Below are 23,167 nucleotides of genomic sequence, written 5' to 3'. Positions count from 1 at the left end.
TACTAACCTACCAAGCCCGCCCAGTCACTCCTTTACAATGCTTAGAGTCCAAGGGCGCCTGACTGTTAAAATCCTGAGATGTCGATAACCGGAAGGGAAAATATTCATCCATATTTAGTAGTAAAGTCCAGCATCTGCAGTCACTTGTCATTCATGGAACGGCCGCCATGTTCACGGCGCACATGCACCATCAGGCAGCTTGATATGTATTTTAGTATTATTGTTGAAATTCAAACCCAAATCTGAATCCAGATTCTGATCGCACACTAAGTTGATTGTCCAAGATACTACCAAGACACATACACGTGCTGGTCATTGTCCTTTTTGTTACCCCCAAGTCGACAAGGGATAAAGAACTGCGAGTCAGCAACGATCGATGTGCGGCGTCCATCGGCGACATTCGTAGAAGTTCTCTCATGACTTGATCCCGTTTTGGTTTTGAACTTGATATTTCAATTTACCTTTGGGTCCATTCATGTTTTCCTCAACATCAAGCGCACCACTTTCCTCCACCCATGAATTTAATTGTCACCAGAAGTGAAATATTCTTCCGTATGACATAAATCAACAATCAAATGAATAAATTTAAAAGTGTCAGTCAATTGACTGTTACCTTTCTTGCTTCCAGTGGGTCAGGCAAAAGCCGGGGAGCCGCGCAAACCGCGCAACTATGTCCTGGGAGGCGGGATAATGCGCTTCTCCCAGTCTCGCATGTACAAGAAGCGAGCCATTTACAAGAAGAAGAAGCCTGGCCAAAAATCCCAGAAAGATGCTTCGCTGAAACCAGCGCGAATGATCACCAAACCCATTGGTGGGGATAAGAACGGAGGGCAGAGGACCGTCCGCATTAACAGGCTGGTAAGCACTGGCACTATTTATTTGCCGGACTTTATTCATTGGTATCATTTTTCTTTTGTGTGGAAGTGATGTAAAAATTGTATTGATTATGAGATTGTAGTGGAGTATTGCACCTACCTTAGTTCCTCAACCTTTCACGTATGAAAAAGCAACTTTCAGTGCAATGTATGCGCATCTATAATTATATTTTGGAGACAAAACTACATTGGTTTGATTGGCCAAACTTGAGGCTTCACAAAGTACAGTTTTGTTAGTCTGCACAGGATAATGCCTTTGGAAGATGGTTAAATGAACACCTTGCACACAGGCCAAAAGATTGAAGAATTACAGTATATAATTTGTTGTGACGGAAAGCTAAAAGACCTATGAGATTTGTCAGCTCTTTAAAGTATCTATTTAGCTCTTATAAGGGGCTGATATTGTTTGTTAGAGTATTACTTTTGGATGTGCTTTGCTTTTGTGACATGCTGAAATCGTCACAATATGGCTGCAATATCAGGGCCTTACGTTCATAATTCTTTACCAGAATCTAAGTGGATTCCCATAGGTTTGCTTTGCGGGAATCCGCCAATGTCGGGGTCAAATATCTAGTACCACAAAGTATGCAGTTAACTCCAAATTTTTATACGTGATATGTAAAATGAAACAGTTTTAGGGATTCCTGGTAACGTAATTATCACTATACAGGGTAGAAATAATCCCCACAAATCCAAAGGCCAGCAGGGCCAGTTGACTTGGAAATCATTTGGCCCTTCCCTTAATTTTTAAGGCCCTTTATGATAGAAAAACCTTGCCAATAAAGTTTCACAGTGTAGGCTGATCTGATAAATATAGTTTATTGTTATCTTTTTTCAAAGAATTATTTGATTACTGGTTATTGATGATATGAACAATCTTTTTTTAAGAAGTTCAGGTACTAGAAGTTTGTAAGTAAGAAATCAGCTGTGAACTTTTAACATTGGATGAGATGTTAGGGGGCCAGCGATCCTCACATGGGCCCTATGATTTTAGTAAATTATAAACAGTCCTTAGATCAAAGCTTTCAGCTATAGAAGTCACCTGTAGCTGATGAGTTGCTGAAATTTGTAATGGATTTATGGCGATATTTGTGGTCGTACGTCCTCTTATTGAGAGGAGGCATAAGTATGAGTTGGAAATTCGAGGTCATTTAGTCATTTTGAAACTTATTTTTGTGACTTTCATACAGGAATCCAAGCAGATTTCTCGTCAATTTGCTTTACAGGAGTCATGATTTGAATCGGATTTGCAGATTCTCCTCGAAATGAAAGTCCTGAATATTAAATAAGCCATCATTCATATAATGATGTTTTCACTCTGATGCGGTTACAGCCCAGATATTACCCTACCGAGGACAAGCCCCGAAAGTTGAGGAGCCACAAGAAGCCGTTCTCTCAGCACAAGCGTAGGCTGAGGAGTTCTATCACCCCAGGGACAGTGCTGATCCTCCTGGCTGGTAGACACAAGGGAAAGGTCAGTGTAGGACACATCAAATATTCTGGCCGCCGTGTCGAAGTTTGGTATGGATGTATTACAGTATGGCATTGTCCCTAACTCCTCTTGTCCATGTGTCAGCTTTTTTGGCATTACCAAAATCCATGTCAATACTGTTTAAAGAACTGAATCTGTGCAGCATAATTCTACATTAGGAATGGAAGTGAATTTCTTGAACATTCTGAAAAAAAAAATATTCAAAGAAATATATATGAATTATTTTCAGAGAGTGGTTTTCTTGAAGCAGCTTGAGTCTGGCCTCTTGCTTGTTACTGGTGAGTACTTCAAGAGTACATGAATAGGCGTTGTACAATAAAGTGTTTTCTCACGAGAATGATAAAAGGAAGCCCAGAAATGAGAAAAAATATTTCAGTTTTGAGGCATATTTTATACCTTTTGTAATAACCCCTCTAATTTATGCGTATTTTCCGTCAGTTGTGGGGAATAATCAGAAATGACGTCCTAGATGAACATGCTGGTCTCTGTATCCAACACAGTTGTTTTGACAGCTATCACTGTTCTTGTCCCCACATCAGGATCTCTAAATTTAGGACTGACTGCTGTACCTTAAGAATAAATTTTTTAGACCAGGCAGAAGGCAGAGAAGCATTTTTGTATTTTTATACGTTGGGACCTTGAGTAAAATGTGCAGCATAGCTATTGGCAAATTTTGGGGTCATTTACCCTATCATTGATAGAATAAGTCTTCTCATCTTAGCACTGGCTGTAAGTAGAACAAAATTTCTTCAGGCTTCCTTTATTGCTAGCAGCTGAGCCATCTTAATTACTTCCTGATACTCCTTGCATTCCCCACCATATGACTGCAATAATGCCATAGTGGCACGGGTCCATAATACTTCATTCCCGTTCAGTGCTTGTCGTTTTCGTTCAAGCAGCTATAATGTTACTGTTGATGTGTTTCAGGTCCCTACCATTTGAACGGTTGTCCACTTAGGCGAATCAACCAAATCTATGTGATTGCCACAAAAACCAAGTTGGACATCAGCAAGATGAATCTGCCAGAGCGAGTCAACGACCAGTACTTCAAGAGAACCAAGCTTCAGAAACACAAAAAACCAGAGGGCGAGTTCTTTGAGACAAAGAAAGAGGTGAGAGAAGATAAGAAAACATTTCTGGGGAACACAGGAAGTACATGTTCATCTCTCCACACCATTTTTTGATTTAAATTGTTGTTTTATAAGGAGAATAAATTAAGTGTTGGAGGAAGGTTTCAAAATAAAGTTGGATAAATCATTTTAATTTATGGTAAATTTGTTCCTATCTCAGCCAATTCTTCCTGCCTTGCAAAAACAGGAAATTCATAAAAAAAAATCATCAAGATGGAACAAGAAATAACAATGGACTTTTGGTTTTATTCCATTTTTGGATTTTAAAATGTCGGTTAGCTCATAAAATAAAAATAAAATCTAAAGTGTGATCAGTCGCTGTGAGTTCTGGTGTCCGCTCGTGCTGACACCTGTACGTGGGAAGGTCTGCCAGCAACGTGCAGATGGTAGTGGGTTTCCCTTGGTTTCCTCCCAGTATAATGCTGTCCTGTAAGTGAAATATTCTTTAGTATGGCATAAAACACCAATGAAATAAATACAGCATAATCACTTGTTCCCTTTTTTATTTTTTACCCCACTTCTTAAAATTGGAGTGATGGGATTCTTTCTCTCTCACACTTTGATCATCATACAGTAACTCTGATCCAATTTTTAACAAATTTATTGTGCAGGGTCATTGTGATAGGCCCTTTAGGTAAAATTTAAAACCAATCTCTGTTTGCATGTTTGATAAATTCTGTGTTTCTCAATGGCAGATGTTTTCTGTGCTCCAAGAATTGCTCAAAATATTGTTAACTTTGATAAAGTCTGTTCTGGTTGGTTTTGTGTAGCCTCAGATCAAGTTCAATAACCAGCTTTTTATGTGTTTTGCATAATTAAAATGCAAAGTAAATACAGTAGTCTGAGTTATCTTCATGTGCAGTTAACAAAAATGAATTCTGTTTTTTCCAGAGGTACACCGTCACTGACGAACGAAAGGAAGATCAGCTGGAAGTTGACAGACAGGTCCTCGACGCCATCAGACAAAGCCCAGAAAAGAAATACTTGTTTGGTTATTTGGGTGCCATGTTCTCATTACAGAGCAAGCAGTTTCCTCACAAGCTGACCTTCTAAATTAATCAGGAAACTCTATGTACATGACGATTGGCAGAAGTAAAAAAAAAAAATCTGAAATTGAAACAGCGTAGTTTTTGTTGTATTGCTGTGTTAAATTAAATTTATTTCTGGCCGAGCTGTCAGTAGGTTTACCCGCAAGTTAAAGAGCCATTGGGGCCTGCGTTGTCATGAGCATTTGCTAGGTCTGTGAGTGTTGGGGCCCCTCTCTGCTTCAGTGAAAAAAGACATTGCTGTTTTGCAGCACATTAGGGCTGTTTGCCTACTCAAGTTTGAATACAAGTATACAGTATCATTGCTTAGGTAATCTTTTGGCAGAATATCATTTTTGCAATATTTGACACCAAAACTTGCCCAAGAACCTAACTTACACGACCAAACTGTTAATTGGTTTTTCTGCAAAAGAAAAAATGCCGTAAGAAGCCCACACAAGTTGTTAGCTCTGGGTCAAGTCCTGACGTTGCCCGTAAGTCCAGCTTTCGAGGCTGTTTCTGAATCCACAGGTTTGTGGGTACATGTATGTGGGGAAGGTTGGTGCTTTGCTACAGGTGCTTGCATTTAATCCTTCACCAATAAACCTAAAAGCTGTAAAAAAATTGTTGAGTATGGTCATGAACACTGAGTAAAGAGGTAAATAAATTAGCCTTTGACTAAGATGTTACAGTTTGAGTGATTGAGTGCTTGGGGTTTAACGTCGTATTTAACAATTTTTCAGTCATATGTCACGATGAAGGAATCCTTAGATTGCATGTAATGTGCCTCCTTGTTGCAGGACAGATTTCCACCGCTCTTATCTAGTGCTGCTTCACTGAGAAGCCCTACCGAAGGCAAGTAAGCCACCCCGCTCGAGCCATTATACTGATACAGGTCAACAAGTCTTTGCACTAATCCCCTCATGTTGAACGCCAAGTGAGGAAGTTATAACTTCCTTTTTTAAGGTCTTAAGTGTGACTCAACCCAGGATTGACCCTGGATCTACCGCCTCCCGAAGTGGATGTTACAGTTTGAAAAGGCTCCCACCTATATGCAGTTTCGAAGTGGCATCAGTGTGAGAATAGAATGGTGTCCAAATGATTTACCGTTTTATGACATGGTACTGCTACTTGCTATTGATTAGTATACAGAATTAGTGCTTAGGTAATCTTGAAACGATCCCCACTTGCACTCAACAGGGTTCATACATAAATGGGGTTTTAAAATTCCATGATTCCATTATACCATGATTTTCCAGTCCATCATTACTACATTTCATGATGTTCAATGGTTAAAATTCAAACTGTCAAATAGGTGTTCGGTGACAAGACAAGTGATCCTAATGAATAATATACTATGCAAGTTGCCACGCAAGCATTATAAACTGTTTAGCCTTACTAAGACCCCGCGATTGCACTAAAAATAACAATATACCGTGAAATATAAACACTGGTTTAACCTTCTTATCACTGAAGTTGAACAGAAGAGAATTCATGGAGATCCACCCTGGGTAGAAACTGGAAAAAAATATGTTTTTCATTTATGTTTTTGTATAAGGTCTCTAGAATATCTTCTGCCATAGGACATCCCATGAATTTAGTGGAAGTATCTAGCGGTGACATTGTCGCCTTCCCACGACCGAATATGAACATCCATCTATTTGTTTCGTATCTTCATATTTTCTCCTTCATCAAACGAAACCACTTTCATCATCTTTTACGTGGTGTGGTATATGTTTCCTGAAATGTTGTGGGTCACCAAATGTAGTCATATATGCAGACTTTCTCTCCCCACACTGGAACTATGAGGCAGTGAAACCATTACCACGAAAGACCCCAACACCTTTTTTTATACTGGCCTACCGTCGGTGGAGTCTCGACGCTTACAATGTTAATTTCGTACTCAACGAAGGTTCAGGCCCATTGTTATCGAACAAGTAACGCACAAATAAAAGACACCAACCTAAAGACCTGCTTTCTGTAGAGCCACCATATGTCCCTACTCTATTTAGAATAGATTTATCATAGCCATGAAGGCTAAGAACGGTATATGCTTCTTGGTGAATGCCGCCACGTTTGGCAACTATGCGCATGTCCTTCTTAGTTGAGCAGTGGAAAGATGGCGTCATTTGCCAAGGAGCTTGTACCATGGTAGTGTACTCAGATAAGTGGATTCTAATCAGTCATTGGATCTCTGAGCTAGACATATGCAAACCCTATTTTGTTTCATTTACATTAGCTGATTGGTGTTTTACACCTAACCCTGGAGTGTACAACTCTGTAAAGATGTTTAGTGAAAGAGTTGCTGGTGCATACCAATTTTGATAACCTGTGTCATAACAGAAATTTTAAAGGAGAAGAAAATTTAAATATCAATCAAATACCATTGAAAAGAGTATGCATTTCCTTGCAGGTGCATGCCATAAAAAATTCTAATATGTTCCTCAAGGTGATAAATTATAAATAAAGTCTGTGCCAACATCCCCTGTGGGCAACTCAATTTTACCTAAGAACTAGTTCTGAAGTCTTCTGTGTTAGGAGGAGAACTGCCGTAGGAAACCACCGAAGTGCAGTTCGTACATTTCCGGCAGAACTCGTTCCCAAAAGGTAACCAACAGCACAGTTTGTTTTCCGCTTGATGATCGGGAAACTGGAATATTGGACGTAGGTTCTGAGTTTACACGAACAAGCCGGCCGTTTTAACGGCTCTCACTGGCTGAGAGGCAACACACCCCTAGCATAAATTACAGGGTGTTAAAGATGGCAGATGCTATGCCAGCTTTGCCATATGCAGGCTTTACGTGTATGGCAAGGAAAAATCGCAAAATTATGCAGCAGGCACCTCCAGATAGAAAAAAATGTGCTCTTTTCAGCCTATAGTGTCATGTTTTTAAGTTTTCTTCTCCTTTAAAAAAAGGTGAAACGCACAGGTAAGTAACAGAATGAATAAAGACATTTGCATATAGTTCCACATTTCTTCCTGTAAGATACAGCATGGGGACATTGGTGGAATCAGCAACACTTACAAAACATGTAGTTTTGACATTTAACGTAGTTTTGACATTTAACATGTAGTTTTGATATTTAGTTTTCTGAATGATGCTGTTCTGCATTCCTGTACAAAAGTAAAAACACTGACTTAACAGTGACACACAAATTACTGCTTGAAAATGGCAAAAGGTGTGGAAAACTCATCATTGGCATGCAAGTGCTCGTCTGTAAAAGCTGTGTATATCATCAACAGATACATTTAGGTGATCAAGATTAGACACTGTACCAGTAGTGATTAATGGACCATAAGAAAAAGCCCACATGGCAGGACTCCAAACGGAAGCAGTTAAATCCTCATGTTAATAGACACTCAAGGGCTGTAATCTAACTTGAACCAGAGTAACAGACACGTCGCAGTCATGTACAGAGAGCAGAAAACTCATCCCTGCTTGTCTTGGCTTATAAAGTTAATACAGCTTGGAGGTGAACAACACCATTTGAAAATCAAATATATTTGAAAGTCGCCGCCTGCGTTGGGAAGAGTCCTGGTATGGTAGTTCAAGTTACAGGACAGGATTTCTAGCAGACATCCTCCGCCACTATGTCATGACCTGAATTGAAAAGAAACATTATGATAATGTATCAAAATGGTAGTGTTTGATACAGTTTTAAGTTGTCTCTACATGACAATACCAACAGTTGAAACACAAAAGACAATAATGATTTATGGAAGTTTTAAAGTTTGATAAATTTGTGTTTTGCTCTTTCAAACTTGTGACATTTAATTGATGTCCTCCCACATTCAAAACTGAAAAGCATTCGGCTCTTGTATTCATGCTCTTCACATGTGAATCAAATTAAAAAAAAAAATAACTCCAAGCTGTGCTAGCGCTACCGATTGCCATTTGCGCATTTTACGAACATAATTCCATTTTTGCGAAATAATTTTCCGATAACATCACCACCTAAGCAACGCAGTGTCATCCAACAGTGTTACGAGAATATTTGATTTCAGAGGTATATTCCTAATTTATTCAATACTGTGTTGAGGCCAGGGCTTCTACACTGTCCATCATCAAACTGAAACTTACGGAAGTTCAGCCTGTACTTGTTAACGCATGCACTTCGTTTTCATGGGAAATAAACTAAGAAAAGGTATCCGGTCTGTGTGCGTTTACATGTGTATGCCTGTGTATTGAGTTGCTCCCCTTTGCACTTGCGACCCATGTGTCGTCCTTGAGTGGGAAAAGATCATGTTGTCTCAAAACGGCCAATGCTTCAAGAGGGGATAGGAGAGACTAGAGCTATAAATATTGACTTCACATTTTATTATTTGTTTATTTGACTGATGTTTGGCGTCAAGAAGATTTCATTTGTATGAATTGGGCCAGCATTATGGTGGGTGAAATCCATGGTCATCTGTAGGCATACCTCCGCAGAGAAAGTCAATCTGAGCTCAAAGAACTCTCAGCGACTGCAATGGTGAGAGTCGTGCAGGGCTTTTTTTTTTTAATTGATTCTGGTTGAAGTTTTCATGTTGTGAATTTTGTTATGACTATATAGCTGTCAAAATGCCTAAAAAAATTCTGACCAGGTTAGCCATATTGGTGAAAGGGAAAAAAAGGCTAACGCTAGCACAGCCAAGGCTACAAGGTTACAAACATAGCAAAATTTTTCCGTTACAAAAGTATATAACAAATCTTGCACTGACAAGTGTGTAAAATAATTGAGAGTGTTTTAAATGAGGAGTTAACATGAGGTTTTGTAATTTGTACAACCCTATAAATCTGTGCACTTTAGCAGCAAAAGATGAACAATTACACGACTTGCCTTGAATCATGTTTACTGCGTTTTGCTGGCGGATCTTCTGCTGACGTCTGTTCATGTGACTCTGAGCTTCGGATGTCAGGGGAAGCCTGTTCCACTTGCATGCTTGGAACTGTAGTAAAAGTAAGATCCGAGGAATCAATGACCGTCGTCAAACCAGTGTCATAAGTGTCCGCAGCTGATGTGGTGAGTGTTACAGCCTGAGAGTCTGACGAGGCACACGACGCATCAAACGGAGCAGCAACGGACAGTTGGGACTGCTGCGCAACGGATAGCTGGGACTGCTGCGTAACGGAAAAAAGTCCAACGACAGAACCATCTGCGGTGCTGATCACTTTGCAGGATTCGCTGGGCTCAAACTCTCCAGGGCTGTCCTGCACATGGTCTGGATACTGCTGTACTGCTAATGTAGTGCCATGTGTCTCCCCAAGTCCGTCACCAGCCATATCGTTGCGTTGTATCGTGATTGAAATGGAGCCTGATTCTGCACCCAGAACTGCACTCTGCAATGCTGCGCTGGGTATTGTGATAGTCTGTTGCTCTTTGCTCTGCTGATTGAGGTAGCTACGACGCAGGGCCCCGAGTTGCTGGTGCAGAAGCTCCTTGTGGTTTTTCTCCAGTTGTTTCAGTAGATCCTCCGTCGCTTTGTCCAGAGGGACGCTTAGCTGCTGCAATAAATCCTGCTCTCGTCTTTGGCACTTGCTCAACATCTCTGTTTGGGTTTTAAGCTGTTATAATAAAAAACAGTAAATTTAAATGAAAATTTAATACTAACCAACAACAAAAATTGATTTATTTATTTATTCACCTCTAATACAGTAATCAGCATTAAGGTGGGAAGTAACTCGACAGAGCCTGGAGGAAACCAATAAACATCCACATGTTGCTGGCAGACCTTGCCCACATGCATGAGGAGAGAAAGACAGCATGGGCTGAATGAACTCATGACGACCATATTGGCGAGAAGCTCTTGGGGCCATTGTGCTGCACTAGCACACCAACCACTGAGCCACTAAGCCCCCTCCCCCAACTCCAAATAATAACTGATTGGGCTGTTACCAGAATATAGGGTAATCCTCATGTCACACCTCTACATGTAAATGCATGCGTAATGGTCTTCAATACATGTGCAAACATGTATTCTGATCCAAATTTATGATAGTAATAGCAGTCAACACTGTTGCTGGAGCTGTCTGCATTTCCTCTGTGAGCAGAGTTGCCTACCTTAGTTCTGAACTCTCAGATTTCTTTGTGTTGGATGTCAGTTTACCTGTCTCAGTTCTTGTAGCTCAGCTTTCTTACATTTCTCTGACTCCAGCTGCCAACACTTGCTGAAGAGTTCTGTACTAAGTGTTGGAGATGTTAGTAAGAGATACATGTACCTACTGTATCTTAGTTCTTAGCTCTTCTGGCTCAGCCATCTCAATCTAGATGTTGACACTGTTGCTGGAACTGTCTATTTGTGTTGAATGTCAGCAGGAGTTATTTACCTTAGTTCTGACCACTTGTATCTCAGAGTGGGTAGTTAGATTCTCTTACTCTTAGCTGTTGACACTGCTGGTGAAGCTGTCAGCAATTCTGTTTGATGTCAGTTAGTCACCTATGGTAAGGCTTCTTATGTTTTGAGCCCTTTTACCTCATTGCCTCGGGGTTTCTCTGACTCTAGTTACCAACACTGTTGCTGGAGAAATCTGTATTTCTGATGGATGTCAGTCAGAGTTACCTAACTTAGTTCTAAGCTTTGACGATTTCTCTGATTCAAACTGCAGACACTGCTGCTAGAGCTGTCAGTATTTCTGCTGGGTGTACGAAAGAGTTACCTACCTTAGTTCTGAACTCTTGTAACTCATCCTTAAGCGCAGGTATCTCTGAAGCTAGTTGCCGTCACTGTTGCTGGAGCAATCTGTATTCATGCTGGGTGTCAGTAAGAGTTACCTACCTTTGTTCTTAGCTCTTGTAGCTCAGCCTTCAGTTCAGATTTCTCTGATTCTAGTTGCCGACACTGTTGCTGAAGCTGTCTGTACTTTTTCTGGATATCTTGATCCTGGCTTACTGCTAACTCCTCCAAAACACTATCCACAGCACTGTTATCATCACTGTACTGTAACAAAGATACAAAGAAACTGTAATAAGACGAGCAAGGGTCGAAAGCAAGTAGTTTTATCAGGGTTATAGGCATGCAGGATTTTTTAATGGCAAGTTCTCAAAAAGTTAATTTCAATCCCTGTAGAAGGAGTATCAAAATGGTTGCAGAAAGAATATTTACCTAACTGACAAATACTTTAATTTTCTAATATCCAATCAGTTTGACAATTCTTTACACAACACAAACCTTTACACAGCAATAATTCTTTAGTCACAATTCCTGAAAGGTTCAGGATGATAATTTTTTTAAAAGTTACATGTACTTTTTGGTTATGCTTTTTAACCAAACTCAAGAATTTTTCGCAACGGTAGCCACTGCAGGAAAACTTGAACGCCCTCAGAGTAAACAAACATTCCTCTGTGTGACATATGTGCAAACTTTTATGCAATACCACACAAAGAAAACACCAACCACCAGGTATTGTGACCAAGGTCCAAAAACAAGACTCGAAAAACATTTTTCAGTTTGAGCAGGACATAATTCCAAATTTCCAACTATTATTCACATTATCAAAAAAAAAAAAATTACAATGTTAATTACATGGCAGTTATGTTCTGTATTAAACAGTTGGCCATTGGTCAATATACTATTTGGTAGTCAAGAACAGCAGAAACACGGGGAATCTTGAAAATTTCTTTCTCTGAGAATGGGACGTCCATGTCACTAATGACCTAGTGATTGAAAGGTAAGCACCATAACCACACGGCAAGGTTCAGTAAAGCACAAATTTGCATACATCTTCTCCTGGGATAACAGTGTAAGAGTTGTCTATGGTCTGAGTCGTCTCCATGTCAGCCTCGTGTATGATCATGATTGTCTGACCCTCTGTAGACCCAACTGTTTCATTGGCTGCTACAGGCACTTGAACTTCTCTATCTCCTTTCCCATTGGTCGATGTTGAGCTTCTTCTGCCAACACCTGAAAAAACATAAGATAACATCCATAACTCTGATATATTTGCCAGTAACTGGTCTTTCATAACAAACAAAACATTATTTCACTTAAAAACGAAAAAGAGAAAGATTCAATGGTATCATTTTTTTGAGTAACAGGTTACCAAGACAGTTGCTAAATTTCTTTGTATGTACATATCTATGCTTGGAGTTTAACGTTGTACATAACAATTTTTCAGTTATATGAAGACGAGGAGTCATTAGGTGTGTCTACACATACACTACAGTGTCTTCTTGTGGCAGGGCAAGTCCTCGCTGGCAAAATGCTGCCGCCACTGAAGTGTCGTGCCGGAGATAGCAGACAAGACACCCCCACCCTGTCACATTATACTGGCACTGGACCACCCAGCACTGTTTCCTTTCTTTAACCTCTCAGTGCTGAGCGCCTAGCAAGACGGCAACAAGTACCACTTTTGTAAAGTCTTTGGTATGACCCGACCTGGTAAATTTTTTCACATCGATGCATGCTGCATGTTACATACAGCAAAATGACATCCATGTAACTGGTGGTCCGTGGTGTGTATTGGAATATTACATTCTTTAACATTTATAATTATTCATTTGATCCGTGTTTTACACTATACTTAAGAATACCAGTATTTCACTTATATGACAGTGGCCAGCATTTTGGAGGGAGGAAACCGAGCAGAGCCCGAGGGAAAACCCACCACCATCTGCAGGTTGCTGCAGAGCTTCCTGCATATGGCCAAAGAGAAAGCCAGCATGAGCTGGGCTGGAACTCACAGCGACAGCTCATGGGTCATTATGCTGGCATGCTAACCCCCTCAGCCATAGAGGCTCCTCTTTAAAATTTATAAGAATGAGTGAGTGCTTGGGGCTTAACATCGTGCTCAATAATTTTTCAGTCATATGAGGACAAAGGAATCCTTAGGGTGTATGTAATGTGCCCCCTGTCGCAGGACAGATTTCCATCGCTCTTTTATCTAGTGCTGCTTCACTGAGATGACTTACTGAAGGTAAGTAAGCCATGCCGCCCGAGCCATTATACTGATACGGGTCAACCAGTCATTGTACTATCCCCTTCATGCTGAACGCCAAGCGAGGAAGTTACAACTTCCTCTTTTAAAGTCTTAGGTGTCTTAGACTCGACCCAGGATTGATTCTGGATCTACCGCTCCCGAAGCGGACGCTCTACCAACTGTGCCATCCGGGCCGGTACATTTATAACATAATGGAATACAAGAAGAAGACAGGATTCTCAACCATGAAAGAAAAGGGTTTCCACCAGTTTTATCCTGCTGTATCCAGCACTTTCAAGGAACTACCAATTTTAGTACATACATTTATGTGGAAATTTATGTATGCCAAGTTAGTCTTTATTGATCTCTCCATTTCAGATGTAATGTAATGTGATATCTAGCATTAAAAAAACCAAGTATTTGTATTCTTTCAAGTTTTTCAAAGCCCAGTGTGACAACCAGGAACAGTAAAAGGTACAAAAATTTCCAGCTGTATTTAGGGTGCAAATTTATTAGAATTATACATCATAAACCCAATGCAGTTACCTGTCCTTGTCAAATATGTCGAGTTTGGCAGTACACCTTGTCACTTTGAGCAATACCAAAGAATCTCAGGATGATACAACGTGAAAAATAACTTATTGACGCCGTGCTTTAGAGAAATCTGCAGGCAAAAAGATAAGGAACAATTTGTGACTTCAGGTCATGGAAACTTATTGGACAGGTAGATTTTGTTGCAAATACCTTGACAAACTGCTACGGCAACTGCATCAGGTTTATAAATGGAGTGCGCTCTGACATTTGGTTTTTGGATCATACTTGGCCAAACAAAATTTTGCTGAAGCTAAAGACAGAGCAATCTCCCACCATAACAGCAGACTAACCATTGGCAAGAGCTGATGAGGACATAACAGCCTCTGTCAGGGCTGGGTGTATAGTAACGTCCTGACCCTGGTCAGATATCAGGTTACCTCCCGATGTGACTTCTGTCTGACCGCGCAGGCTTTCCTGTCAACAACAACAAGATCAACCACATCAGGAAATTAAATACAGGTATGCATAATCCTGGTAAAAAAGATGTGTTTGTCTTTTCAACAAGCCAAATAGTGGTTTCGAGTACAGAGGCAAATCCAGGTCTTGGGCAGAGTGAACAACAGCCCATGCTGTTACACACTAAAAGAAACTGAACAGCTCAGTTCAACACTGGGTTCTTGCTGAAGACTGCAAATTTTGCATCATACATGTTATAAACCAACATGTGCTTTTGTTGCCCCCATATTACCCATTTGACTCATTTCTTTGATTGGTGTTTTATGCTGTACTCAAAATTATTTCACTTATATGACCAGTATTATGGTGGGATGAAACTTGGCTCTGCCCAGGGGAAATGCACGACCATCTGCAAGTTGCTGGAAGACCTTCCCACGTACGTCCAGAGCGGAAGTCAGCATGAATTCACAGTGACTGTATTGGTGACAGGCTCCTGGGTCATTGCAACTCCTTGGCCACACAGGCCCCATGACCCCTTGCCCTTGAGAGCATTGACACACATTCAAACATAGCTATAAACAACACTTAACTACATTTGAGTGTAAATGAACAGTTAACCAACACACAACACCTTCTTTCCAAACACGTGCCTGTCAGCATTAAATTCTTCCCAACTGTGTGGGCTCAATGGCCCTTTCCCAAAATCTATCTTTCAAAGATAAGCCCTGAACTCCCCAGAAATGTAAAACAAAAGATTACACACCTCCACTTGAGAAATCTGGATCTGAAATGTCGTCTCTGGGTTTCTGAAATGAGTCTTGTAGTGTTTAACAGCCTCATCTCGTCGATTAAAGCCATTCCGACATTTGTAACAGTGCCAGTGAGCTCCCTTGAATGTTTTCTCTCCCTTGATAGCTCCCACAATTTCACAGCGATCACAACATCGCAGAATTTTCAGACCTGTTAAATATACAGGGGTAAAATGACATTACAACTTCATCCCACGTAGTACATGTGCATGTATATGGACAAAATCTCTCGATGATACATGTACACATATGTAAATCTGCATGAATATCCACCTGAAGTTACATGCACATGTATGTCATTTCCCTAATTTACAGACACTGATGTCCTTCGAGAATTGTTCACCTATATGATGGCAGTCAGGAGGAAGACAGAATACTGGGTATAAACCATCCACTTTTGGCAAGTTACTGATTAACTTTCCTACGTGTGACAATTGGTCTTCAATGACCACTTGACTCTGCAAATGAACACTTGACTATGCAAATGGTCACACGAGCCTTGTCACTGGCTTATTTTTCCCCAGGGCCCTAAACACATTAAGAGCAGCATGCTGCTTTCTAGAATTTTTCACTTAAAATACAAATGTACGATGTATGACAGCAGTCAGGCTTTATAGGTAGAGGAAACTGGCACACATCACTGCCACTTGACAGGTACCTTATCTGACGTCAAGCTGGAGGCATAACAGCAAGAGCTGATTACCCACACACAAACTCATGGGTTTCTGCAAACCAGCGCTTTAACCATCTGAGTAAGCAAGGGCCTTAACCAGAACAAGGTGAGTGACTGACAGTGGCTGCTGTTAGCTACATGAATTAAGAGACACACTACCACAACATACCAGCAAAGTCAACACCCTTATCGACATGCTTGACCCTGTAGTGCATCTTGAGAATGACAGGGTCCACATAGCTGTCTGTCTTCATGCAGAAGGGGCAGTGCATATGGGGAGCCTTGTAGGTGCAGGCTGGATCTGTACACTGTGATGGGGTGAAGTTAGCTTCTGTGCCTTTCACCCGGATACTGGGGTGGGTCTAAAACAGAAGACATCAAGCCCGAATTTTAACATCTTCACCAGCCAAGAGAGGTTTTTCTAGTTCAAACTCTTTAATTCTCAATAATAGCTGCCTGACATATTTGACCGGCCACATGATAAAGCAGAACTTTATTCACCCTTAACACTAAAAGATTTTTTTTTTTTTTTGATTGGTGTTTTACGCCGTACTCAAGAATATTTCACTTATACGACGACGGCCAGCATTATGGTGGGTGGAAACCGGGCAGAGCCCGGGGGAAACCCACGACCATCCGCAGGTTGCTGGCAGACCTTCCCACTTACGGCCGGAGAGGAAGCCAGCATGAGCTGGACTTGAACTCACAGCGACCGCATTGGTGAGAGGCTCCTGGGTCATTACGCTGCGCTAGTGCGCTAACCGACTGAGCCACGGAGGCCCCAACACTAAAAGAGTTCTAACTTAAAACTTCAATAGTGTCACAGATACGATGCTGCACTTGGTGACGTATCTCAGCTTGGCTCAACAAGATGAAATACTAACACTTCTAGAGTACAGTACATCTTTGCGAACAGACTGCTCATCATACCTGATAGTGACACTATAAAAAAATAGGGTTGGCTGAGAGTGAATTATTTTATATTTATTATTTATACATCAGTCAAATCCCAGTATTTCCTTCACTGATAAAAATGATATCTTCACTAGTTAAATATCACATTTGTTATTACATTTGGCTATTACACTGCTGAAGACCTTGACCCGAGGTCCAAAGATGACCTTGCCGGAACTACTTCACGTCTTGTGGATTATCATTTCCACCTCTCACTCGAACAATATTTATGGTATTCAACCTTCACTGTGCAATATCCTCTATATATATATGAAAAATGAAAGAGTTTAAAGAAACTGATAAGGAAAAACCATGGCAACAATTTTTGTTTTTAATTTAAGGTCTTTTGATGATTTATACAGTTACAATGTAGTTATTTTCAACATCTATATCTCCTAACTCTTTCACCATGTTGACTTTGGTGCATATATACACCTTATATATATATATATATATATATATATATATATATATATATATATATATATGCTACCTGCACATGCATTCCTTTAAGGACAAAACATCATTAGTCATGGTCCCTGTTTAGCTGAAAATTCTGACGTTCAGCAGGGAAAGATGAACATGAGAACTCGACATTCATCTCCTTTCAAGTCAATAACGTAGGGCTGAGGTAGCATGTACACATAATTCTGACAACATGTAAAGTTCATTCACCGTGGGAACAAGCGACAAAGAATTTGACCTCTATGCCAAATCATTATCACAGATGTAATATTAAAACCTGTCCACATGCCAAGGCAATTAAACGATTTTAGTGGTGTTCCCATTCAATAACTGATCACACCTGAAATGACGAATAGACGATTTGAGTCCGACCACACGAGACGCCTTGAACCTGCTGAAATCAACAGGGGCCGATGATCTAGTCGGCCACAAAAGCAGCAATCTTCATGTCACTTTGCACCTCAAATTCTCTCCCAAACCGTAGAACCGCCACTTACCACAAACGTATTCATGCTGTTAAACGTCTTAGTTAACCTGTGACACACGTGGGTTTGTGTACATTCAGAAAAATCAAGAGTATTTTCGAAATTTGTGTTCCCTCCGTCGCTTCGTGTGTTCACGTCATGGATATGAACGGTAAAGGCTGATGACGTCATGCTGGCCCCTGGACAAACGACTCGGCAAGGTTAACGTATCACTCCGCCCAGGTGAATTCCCTGTGGGAATCGGAGAATTTTATGTTGAACATAGCTATAAGCCATGGAATTCCTTTCTTCTGTTTTTTTTTTTTTTGAGTAAATACTTTAAAAACACAAAATCATTCGAATTTCACACAATTACCTGGGAACGCATTTTCCGCAAATTCATTTCTCCTCCTTTTTTTTTTTTTTTTAGTTTAGTTCCCCCCTTTTTTTGATGTGTACAATTCTGTACGCCTATGTATAGTATATAGTTGTCTTGTCGGAAGGGTGTGGGGGTGACATAACTGGAAGCTGTTGACAAATAATGGTTGTGTGATAAAACTACGGTTTAAAGGACATCAAAATCATTTATATAAAAGGCTAACTGTGCTGGAACGGTTATTTGATTTATGCATTAAAAAGTTCAATACCGGCATTAAAAAATATATAGGCATATATGTACTAGCTAGTACATGTAGACTACGTACGTATACCTACTGCAGCATATAAAAGGTGAATTAGGCCTACACATATTTTAATTATTTTCTCAGTATTAAAGTTATTAAATTGTAGTCTATAAATCACGTCGATTGAGCATCATCGACGTGCAAAGAAACTGTACAATATATATATACGTACTACCGGTACTGTACGTACTAAATTGAGCATTGATTGCAGATCGAAATCGCCAGATTCACTGGTAGAGATAGGCCAGTGCTCATCAAACATAACAAACTTAATTATATGAATGGCTAATGTCATAGGTAAAAAATTGTGGACACATTAAAGGCCTATATCTATTTTTTTTTCAAGTGAATTGCCTGGCCGTCATACATAGCGACCCTCATCAAGACTATGTTATTATTCATACTGTATTTTTTAAGGAAAATAATACGCCAACGCTTACCTCCAGCTGTATGTGTAAATTGACAAAAGCCTTGAGAGTACATTAAACAACAATGAAAAGAATTATTAATTTATTTAACCTTTAAAATAATGTTCAGTCCGGTTAGGCAATCAAATAAATAAATAATCGCTTGGAATTCATTTTGAAAATTGAGAGAAAATATAGGCCTATATAAATATAGGCATGCGAATATAAATACACCGTTGTACTTTAGGCTGCATTGTGGCCTTCCCAACGCCACCACATCTACTAGTAGCACGGTAAAAAAAAACAAGACCTATATGATATATTTTAAAAGAGAATAATGTTTCATTTTATTCAAATTAAGCTAAATTCAAGTTAAATGATATAATTTCACGTGCAAGTTTTGTATAATAGATATATTCTTTGTTGTCATGTAAACTTTATTGTGTTTGTAGATGGACTTATGAAATGGACTTAATTGTGGGCTAAGCTCTAAAGTCTTAATTAAATATCTTGTTCGAAGTTGGACAGCACGTGTCGGCTTTAGGTACGCATCAACATTGAAATACTACATATATGCCTACACTTGTCATGCGATTGTACTACAGTTATGTCTCTTCAAAACTATCCTGCCTAGTTACACCGAGATGATTCATATGTTTGCCACCCCTAGGACGTTCCTGATGTATCACCACGTGCTGTCATAATTAAAAACAACTCATTATGTTTCCCAGATGGCGCGCTGTACTCGATATGCAAGTCCATGTATACGTGTGTCTAGGGAACTGTCATGCAGCGCCCGACAGAAAGGTCACGTGACAGCGAAATGCACGCCGCATCACCGCTGTCTGAGGGCGAATGAATGTGATACCTCATGGTAAAAGAGTTCCAAATTTTCAGACTTGGTGGTGAAGATATTAAGAAAGATACAGAACATGTTTGTTCAGTACACATCTGCTTTGAGTTTACCTGGTATTTGGCAGGTGAAACGCGGTGTGGTTGAATGGAATTTTAACTTTTGCCTGGAAATTGGCAAGAAAGTAGTTCCGCGCATCTAATAACAGCCAGCAGAAGCAATGTACAGAGGAGAAAAGATGGAGGCTGACTTAGAATGGTACCATGACAGACCACGGCAACATCGGCTCGAGATGAGGGGTTTGCTGTGATGGTCTACGCCATATGCTTTCTTCTGTGACGATCTGGTGACTTGACAGATGAAAACATGGATGAAAGACGTATAATAACAGTGCTTATTGGCATGGGTTGGTTGATAGGTAAGACCGATTTCCAATGCTACCATGGACACTGACTCATTTTGACTGATGGAATTCGCCAACTTCCTCTGTATTCGAGTCGTTAATGACATACTTCAGTACCTACCCTTAAGATTTGCACGAAATCTTACTGTCTCTCCGCCAATGTGCACTCTGTCGGCTAGTTTATGTGCTATACAATTGGTAAATAGTAACACATGTTGATAGCTCTGTAGCTCTTGTAGCATTTACCTTGTTACACTGTTGTCCATTGACACCTTCGATCTCTTTGAACGTGCGTGGGAATAGGAATGGCAACAGAATTGATCACAACAAGCCGTCTGTACCAAGTTGTCACCTGTTAAAACTGAACATTTTGCGGGTAAATGTCCTATGATGAGACCTGTATCAATATCTATGTTAATTTGCTTGGGAAGAGAGAAGGATACGTGCACATGTACCAGTGGCTTTTGAACCAGTGTGTACAGAAAATTACAGTACTTAAAACCAATAGAAATCCATGACTGTAACATGGGAGATCAGTACACACGTATATACCTAGTTTTTAATGCTTAACAGGCTCACGTATCAAGTATTGGTAGGAATTTTCTACATTTTAAAGGCCTACCAGTGCTGTAAAATAGCCCACTCCAGCCATTTGGATAAGGTGAAATAGGTCATTTCAAGCATCAAGTACATATACATCTAGAAAAGCAATGTTGTGAGACAATGACGTCAAGCACATAAAGCAAACAAGGCTCTGTACTATATAAACATACATTAATGTATCATGTACCTTGTGAGCGTGAGATGGATTTGAACTCACAGCTTCATTGGTATAGAGCTAGTATCTGTAAGAGCAGTGTATGCCGATGATTTATCACATGACTGAGAAGGTTCACCAGTGAAATGGTTGTAAAGGTGTGAATGTGCTCTGTATTATTATTCCTACATGAATGTTTCATTTACATGTATATTGGACAGGGTCGGAACATATACATTCTTGAGTGGGGCGTAAAACGCCAATCAAATAAATAATTAAAATAAATTTCAATAACAGGAGGTGTTTGCTAAGCCAGTCAAAGTTAAGTGTATTTTTCGGGCATGTGATTTGGCTAGTGTGATGAAACATTTGCAGTTATTGTTATTCCTTATCTGACAACATTTTGACAACTGAGAAACCAAGAACGGTCAAGACAAAAAGTGCAGTTGGCAATAGATATATACATACATTAAGCCTGGCCAATATCGACTCGTGATATTAAGCACAGGAGTTCAACTAGACAAAGTGCACCTGAGCATAACAGTCAGAATGAATACTGTATTTCACCAAAAGTGTGGCATGTTTCAAGTGACACATTTTGATTCTTTCCTGTTCATCCAGCTAATAGGACCACATAAGACGTATTTGTGAACTGTGATTAATTTCTTACCAGAAAAACCCAAGGCATCAAAAGTTTCATTTTTAGGCCTTCATGTGCTTCTGAATGGGCACTTTTACATACTAAACTTCAGGTGAAATACAGTTATTTATGTCAAAACTATTGATAAAACCTTGCCAAGAGCTTTGGTCAAAGCGAGCAGCTGGCTGTTCAGTTGTCTACAGAAGTGGCAGAGCTAGGATCTAGAACAGGGTGTCAGTAAGCAACCTTAAACATTTGCGATAATTAAAGCAAGCATATTCATGTATGTTCAAGTGTCCAAGATACATTTTAACCTTCTTAGATAGATTTCCAGTTTCACACTTAGAAATCTAAAAATTTCATCATGACTTCGGTACAGAATCCAGAAGGTAATAAGCAACTTTATCAGTGTTAATTTTAAGAGATGTTATCATGTCCCCTTCAAATTTTAGAGGTCTACCAGTCTGCGTTTACTTTTTCTTTGTCACATTTGTGTTCATGTCTTTATTGTCAAAGACCAGATGGAGTCTTATCTCTAAGACCTTGGGCCTGTCTTACAAAGCAGTTGCAATGATACATCAGCTGCATTTACTATAGTGATATATCTCTTCATTCTGTGTTAAAGTTTCTGATCCCAGACTTCAATGGTTACATGAAGAAATTTTAAAAGTGCAGACTTTTGTGTCTGTGAATGAAAGAAATTTGTATGAAAACTTTAGCCTTTTATTGGTAAATCATCATATTTTTGTTATAGTTTTATTTTTAATACAGCTTGGTTAGTTTGGGTGGCCAACAGTTTGGGAGCCCAAACGTTTTGCAGAACTGAAGTGACTGTAGATATGGCTGTGTAAATGTAAACTGTGGACTGTACAGATTTAATTCGGTTCCCATTGACCAAACTTTCATTTATAAAGAATTTAGGTCCCTTAAATTCGGATGAAAATAAATAGTAAACAGTTTAATCATGTTTTGTGTTATTTACGTGAAGAACCAACTGATATCGGATAACACCAAGAGCAGATCCTTTTGGCCAGTGACATTTTGTAGTTAATTTTGACACCTGAACATTAACATGTGTGTCGGGAGTGTTGTTGAAGTTAACTTCTGACTGGCCCAACCTGTCTCTCAGACACCACAAACATTGCCCGGGAGATAAATACATAGATGTCCACGTCTACACAAAACTTGTACTGAGAGGTCTGTATACGCAGAATACATAATCACACAATATGTATTATTGTCTCTGTTGACTTTACAGATACATTAGAAAGACAGACGAGGACCAGGAACACAAAGCACAAAGTAATTTGTATCTAAACTACAATAGCAAATAGTAGAAGACATAACGTCTCTGTGGAAGACATAGTTCAGTGCACGTAATGCCTCAATTTCATGTCTGTCTCCGGTACATATAGTTTGACAAGAAAAGAATACACACTGCAAACGTATTCAATGTACTGCTTTTATGTATATCATATATGCGCATCGTGAAGTGACGTCAGCAGAGAAAACTGACAAAGAATTTCATAATTTTTTTTTTATGTCTTTTCATTATATATCTAGGGGTTTTGCACAGGGAACTATGAAGATAAAGCATTAAGGGACGTGTGGGTTCAATGTCTGTCTTAGACATAGAATTTCTAGGTTTCA

General features: G+C 39.7%; 2 protein-coding genes across 2 annotated transcripts; one reads left to right on the top strand and one right to left on the bottom strand.

Annotated features, from left to right (window-relative positions):
• The first annotated feature begins 634 nt into the window (after positions 1–634).
• LOC135476509 (large ribosomal subunit protein eL6-like) lies at positions 635–4,616 on the top strand. The gene is made up of 5 exons (XM_064756547.1): positions 635–858; positions 2,209–2,349; positions 2,597–2,645; positions 3,295–3,479; positions 4,389–4,616. Exons 1-5 carry the CDS (start codon positions 691–693, stop codon positions 4,548–4,550), a joined length of 705 nt encoding a protein of 234 aa, XP_064612617.1. The 5' UTR covers positions 635–690; the 3' UTR covers positions 4,551–4,616.
• Positions 4,617–7,483: 2,867 nt separating this feature from the next.
• On the bottom strand, positions 7,484–17,934 carry LOC135476743 (coiled-coil domain-containing protein 7-like). Its single transcript, XM_064756863.1, has 8 exons — positions 17,808–17,934; positions 16,061–16,253; positions 15,173–15,369; positions 14,304–14,427; positions 12,223–12,404; positions 11,280–11,441; positions 9,344–10,068; positions 7,484–8,124 (listed from the first exon to the last, which is right to left on the bottom strand). Exons 1-8 carry the CDS (start codon positions 17,820–17,822, stop codon positions 8,118–8,120), a joined length of 1,605 nt encoding a protein of 534 aa, XP_064612933.1. The 5' UTR covers positions 17,823–17,934; the 3' UTR covers positions 7,484–8,117.
• Between the last annotated feature and the right edge of the window lie 5,233 nt (positions 17,935–23,167).

This window comes from Liolophura sinensis, chromosome 10 (genome assembly GCF_032854445.1).
Source record: "Liolophura sinensis isolate JHLJ2023 chromosome 10, CUHK_Ljap_v2, whole genome shotgun sequence".
In the NCBI taxonomy this organism is placed as follows: domain Eukaryota; kingdom Metazoa; phylum Mollusca; class Polyplacophora; order Chitonida; family Chitonidae; genus Liolophura; species Liolophura sinensis.
This window is presented reverse-complemented; position numbering and strand designations above follow the sequence as displayed.

Bases quoted from the DNA above. Each gene is read 5' to 3' on its own strand.
- LOC135476509 (XM_064756547.1), top strand. From the start codon at position 691: ATGCGCTTCTCCCAGTCTCGCATGTACAAGAAGCGAGCCATTTACAAG. The intron at 2,350-2,596 runs GTCAGTGTAGGA...AATTATTTTCAG, and splicing joins CTGGTAGACACAAGGGAAAG to AGAGTGGTTTTCTTGAAGCA. The intron at 3,480-4,388 runs GTGAGAGAAGAT...TGTTTTTTCCAG, and splicing joins TCTTTGAGACAAAGAAAGAG to AGGTACACCGTCACTGACGA.
- LOC135476743 (XM_064756863.1), bottom strand. The intron at 12,405-14,303 runs GTTAGTCTGCTG...ATGTTTTTTCAG, and splicing joins CTCATCAGCTCTTGCCAATG to GTGTTGGCAGAAGAAGCTCA. The intron at 10,069-11,279 runs GTAGGTAACTCT...TTATTATAACAG, and splicing joins TACAAGAGCTAAGAACAAAG to CTTAAAACCCAAACAGAGAT.